The 5541-nt window shown below is 42.9% G+C and overlaps 1 protein-coding gene across 1 annotated transcript in view; it reads left to right on the forward strand.

Moving 5' to 3' along the window:
• The window catches only part of ptprt (protein tyrosine phosphatase receptor type T), a 340867-nt gene that overhangs the window by 179505 nt on the left and 155821 nt on the right, over window positions 1–5541 (forward strand). Inside the window, exon 12 of the mRNA XM_037679934.1 lies at window positions 4141–4350. Coding sequence (XP_037535862.1) covers window positions 4141–4350 — 210 coding nt within the window. The remainder of the gene's footprint in view (window positions 1–4140; window positions 4351–5541) is intronic.

Genomic DNA, 5541 nt, shown 5'->3' on the forward strand with positions numbered 1-5541 from the left:
GGTGACTATCAGAGCACATCAGTGGGGTGACTGTCAGAGTGTATCAGTGGGGTGACTGTCAGAGTGTATCAGTGGGGTGACTGTCAGAGTGTATCAGTGGGGTGACTATCAGAGTGTATCAGTGGGGTGACTGTCAGAGTGTATCAGTGGGGTGACTATCAGAGTGCATCAGTGGGGTGACTATCAGTGTATCAGTGGGGTGACTATCAGAGTGTATCAGTGGGGTGACTATCAGAGTGTATCAGTGTGGTGACTGTCAGAGTGTATCAGTGGGGTGACTATCAGAGTGCATTAGTGGGGTGACTATCAGAGTGCATCAGTGAGGTGACTATCAGAGTGTATCAGTGGGGTGACTATCAGAGTGCATCAGTGGGGTGACTGTGTGTGACCTCATTAGTCTGATCTGGTTCTCATGGTTGATAATGGGGTGATGTGCAAATCTACAGGTCCTTCTCAAAAAATTAGCATATTGTGATAAAGGTCATTATTTTCCATATTGTAATGATAAAAATGAAACTTTCATATATTTCAGATTCATTGCACACCAACTGAAATATTTCAGGTCTTTAATTGTTTTAATACTGATGATTATGGCATACAGCTCATGAAAACCCAAAATGCCTGTCCCAAAAAATTAGCATATTTCATCCCACCAATGAAAGACAAGTGTTTTTAATACAAAAAACGCCAACCTTCAAATAATCATGTTCAGTTATGCACTCAATACTTGGTTGGGAATCCTTTTGCATGAACGACTGCTTCAATGCGGCGTGGCATGGAGGCAATCAGCCTGTAGCACTGCTGAGGTGTTATGGAGGCCCAGGATGCTTCGATAGCGGCCTTAAGCTCATCCAGAGTGTTGGGTCTTGCGTCTCTCAACTTTCTCTTCACAATATCCCACAGGTTCTCTATGGGGTTCAGGTCAGGAGAGTTGGCAGGCCAATTGAGCACAGTAATACCATGGTCAGTAAACCATTTACCAGTGGTTTTGGCACTGTGAGCAGGTGCCAGGTCGTGCTGAAAAATGAAATCTTCATCTCCATAAAGCTTTTCAGCAGATGGAAGCATGAAGTGCTCCAAAATCTCCTGATAGCTAGCTGCATTGACCCTGTCCTTGATAAAACACAGTGGACCAACACCAGCAGATGACATGGCACCCCAGTGACTGTGGAAACATGACACTGGACCTCAAGCAATGTGAATTCTGTATCTCCTCTCTTCCTCCAGACTCTGGGACCTTGATTTCCAAAGGAAATGCTAAATTTACTGTAATCAGAGAACATAACTTTGGACCACTCAGCAGCAGTCCCAGGCGAGATGCTTCTGACGCAGTCTCTTGTTCAAAAGTGGCTTGACCTGGGGAATGCGGCACCTGTAGCCCATTTCCTGCACACGCCTGTGCACGGTGGCTCTGGATGTTTCTACTCCAGACTCAGTCCACTGCTTCCGCAGGTCCCCCAAGGTCTGGAATCGTCCCTTCTCCACAATCCTCCTCAGGGTCCGGTCACCTCTTCTCGTTGTGCAGCGTTTTCTGCCACACTTTTCCCTTCCCACAGACTTCCCACTGAGGTGCCTTGATACAGCACTCTGGGAACAGCCTATTCGTTCAGCAGTTTCTTTCTGTGTCTTACCCTCTTGCTTGAGGGTGTCAATGATGGCCTTCTGGACAGCAGTCAGGTCGGCAGTCTTACCCATGATTGAGGTTTTTAGTAATGAACAAGGCTGGGAGTTTTTAAAAGCCTCAGGAATCTTTTGCAGGTGTTTAGAGTTACGTCGTTGATTCAGATGGTTAGGTTAATAGCTTGTTTAGAGAACCTTTTCATGATATGCTAATTTTTTGGGACAGGCATTTTGGGTTTTCATGAGCTGTATGCCATAATCATCAGTATTAAAACAATTAAAGACCTGAAATATTTCAGTTGGTGTGCAATGAATCTGAAATATATGAAAGTTTCATTTTTATCATTACATTATGGAAAATAATGACCTTTATCACAATATGCTAATTTTTTGAGAAGGACCTGTAAGTGTTGGAATCAAGCAGAAACGAACTGACTCCTTGTCGGGTGTTGACCCTGGGATCGCTCGTTGTGACCAGCTGGGACTGGTCTGATCTGTTCCGAACCAGGTCATGAGTCAGACCAGACCAGGGCCTCCAGCAAGGTTGAACTTCTAACAATATAATATTATATAATAATAATAATAAAATACACCAAATAATTCAAGACAGAAAAAACTTTTACTTTTTTTAAATTAACAGTACAACACAACAAATGTTACAGAATAAAATTACTGCATACATTAAGATTATATTTGATAAAATAAGAATATTTGAATATTTTCCTGGATTTGTCAATCACGTCCGCAGGTTTGAACTGACACGACTCCCAGTCAGCTGCAGTTTAATGGGACAGGGTGTAGAAGTCCTAAACGCTGGCTGGTCCATAAAAATGATTTAGTTTTTCCACTTATATTCACCAACTTCATCCATTCCTTCTTGAATTGACAGTTTGTGTGCTCCACTTGTTTCCTGTTTTTGGTGTGTGTTGGTGGCACCACGTACACACCTGCCATGGCTTGTTTCCTGTGTGGACGAGACCTGAGCTTCCTTCGTGTCCCGTCCTCCTCTGTCCTCTCTCTTCATGCAAACATTCACACATCACAGCTCCAGCCTGCAGGCTTGTTTGAAGAGCAGCAGCCGAATGGAGTGACGAGGGGCTGGAGTGTTGAGATGTTCCTCCTGCTGCCTCGCTCTGCAAACTCCCACACATCCTCAGCCTCCCAGCCAGCAGCTTCATGCAAACATCCATCTTCATCACTTGTTGGCACTTTGGATTTTATGCTTTCATGACTCATTCTGTGCTGGCTTTGCCAGTTTCACCAAGTGATTGTTTTTACTTACTCGGATACAATCATAGAGTGAAATAAGACAACTGGAGGTCCACTTCCTGTCCCGCCCACTGCCTCCATCTGTGACGTCAAGGAGGAGCAAAGATGGCGTCCAAAGAGGACAACGCCTCACAGCCGACAGCGACGATTTGATCCACAGCAAGCCCAACTGGATCTGTCACAAATTATTTCTAATCATTTATATAAGGAAAATATGTCATTTATAAGTAACAATGATTTTTAAACTAGAACCAAAGTCAGTAACGCACACTACTCAGAAAATACACATAAAGTGTCGACAAACAGTGTTGGATTAACGTATAATTATTATTCTTGACCTGTTCAGACTCTGTTACTGATTCAAAGTGAGTTCAAGTGAAAGTTTGTCTGTTTTCATGATTTTGTGTCCAACTCGTTGCCAGTAGCTCTAAATAACATTAAACAGAGAACGTTATGAGGCAATGATTGTTAAAGCTGAAGAAAATAGATGCAGAGGATTTTAGTGTTGGTTTTTCTAACCGCTCTCCAGAGGCAGAACCTCCGGCTCCAAATCAAAGTTCCTGTTGCAGACATCCGTGATGCTGGTGCTGCTGGTTTCTCCTGGGAACGTCTGCCGGCGTTGAGCAAAAGCTGTTAAAGAAGTAAAACTCAAAAAGTTACAGTGTAGAAAATAAAACTGGAGAAAGACTTCCGTTCAGATCGTTGTGTGTGGTTCCAGTCCTTAGACGAGCTGAGGAGCACTTACTCACACAATCCTGAAATGTTTTTGGACAAAACCCTTTTTTAATCCACGAGTCGATCTTTTTTCTAACTTACTCGGCTCACCGCGGCGACAGATGTCGACAGCTGCTTTAACAGAACTACTGAAGCGTTTCTGTCGTTTAGTGAGGAGGTCCTTTTGTTCAGTCCGTCTGTGAGCGGAGGTCATGTGGAGCCTCACAGACCTGATGTAAACAGCCGACAACACTTTCACGTCGATGAGCAGGCTTTTTCATAACTCATAATGGATTCACTGGTTTTACAGGGATTTGTCTGTTGTTGAAGCTTTAGATTATTTTTTAAAGAAAACAACAAAAGAAAAAAATTTAAGTTGAAGTCCTGAGTTTTGCATTTTGCAGAATGTGAAGTATTGTATTCTCTCAGATGAACAAGACTAAAGGTCGTTACACGGCTGTGTGTTTTTTCCAAACTGGTGGTTTTCCACATTAACAGAACTAAATATTTAAACTCTGTTTCTCTTCTGGTCTTCAGATAACCTACAAGGCTCTGAGCTCCTTGGACCCCAGCGCTGATCTGACCACCCAGAGGGGCCGAGTGTTCAAGCTGAAGAACGAAACCCATCACCTGTTTGTCGGCCTCTACCCTGGATCCACGTACTTCTTCACCCTGAAAGCCTCCACCAACAAGGGCTTTGGTCCGCCCGTCACCACCAGGATCTCCACCAAGATCGCAGGTAAGCTGGTGAAGTGTGTGCTTTGTTTATTAATTAAGAAATAAAAATGTGTTTTTGTGTGAGTCCATGGCAGAAAGAGTTTTGGACCAGGGTGCTGTCATGTCTGCTGATGCTCGTTTGGTCTTTGCTCTGTCGTTACTGGAAGACGTTTTGTTGTTGCAGCCCGTGGAGACAGTCCAAGTCCTTTTGTTTCCACCTCTCCTCCGCCCCGACGTGTCACTCTCTTTCAACGTGTCACTCTCTTTCAACGTGTCACTCTCTGGTTTTGTTCGAGTCTCTTTGTCCGACTGACCGGACGGTTTCTGACATTTTCTCTCCATTTGGAATCCTGTTTATACCAACACTCAAAAATGTCACGAGAGACGGACGTTTTGTTGTGAGGCTGTGAAAGGCCCTCGTAGATGAAGGCGTTTGTTTATTTGTGAACACAAGAATGACTTCATTCTTACCACGAGGGCGTCTTTTCTTGTGGTGGTGACAGGAAACCTCCTTTTGTTTTTCTTCAGTGTCTTGGCCCTTTTTATGTGACTCACTCTTTGTATTTAATTCTTTGAGCTGCAGTTTTCCTTGTTTCTGTCTTTGCACAAATCTCTTCACAGGATCAAGCTGTGCTTCATTTCACAGCAACATTATTGCATACCATAATTGTAATGTGCTTATCTTGGTAAGAAATTTAAAAACAAGAAAAGGAAAGAAATTACACACTTCGACAACAATTATCTCTGTGTTCACATAAAGGCCCAGTTATGGTGCATAAAGTACAGGTGCACGGTGATTGGTGGATGAATGGAGCACAGGTGATGTGTATTAATTTACATTTTTACATTTATTTATCTTTACTGACCGCTGAATAAAACGAGAAACATCAACTCCTGCAATCATGCAGTTATAGTGTTCTCAGACAACAAATGAAATGTTAAGAGTTAAGTAACTTGTTTGTATAGAATGATGTAAAAAAAAAAAACAAATCCTGAGGGTCCTGGTGATCAAAAAGTTTGGTCTACAGCCTCAAACGCCTCGGCCTAACAATGCTAAGGATTTAATAACAATCTTATTTTGAAAAAAAAAACAACAAAAAAAACAGTAGATTAAACCAGCATTGTAGCTGCTGCCAAGTTGGGTACGAAGTGAAAACAGATGGGTACAAAGTGTGCAGAGGTGGATATGAAGTGGGTGCAGGTGGGTACAAAGTGGACCAA

This window comes from Nematolebias whitei, chromosome 7 (assembly GCF_014905685.2).
Source record: "Nematolebias whitei isolate Nwh7 chromosome 7, NemWhi1, whole genome shotgun sequence".
Classification (NCBI taxonomy): domain Eukaryota; kingdom Metazoa; phylum Chordata; class Actinopteri; order Cyprinodontiformes; family Rivulidae; genus Nematolebias; species Nematolebias whitei.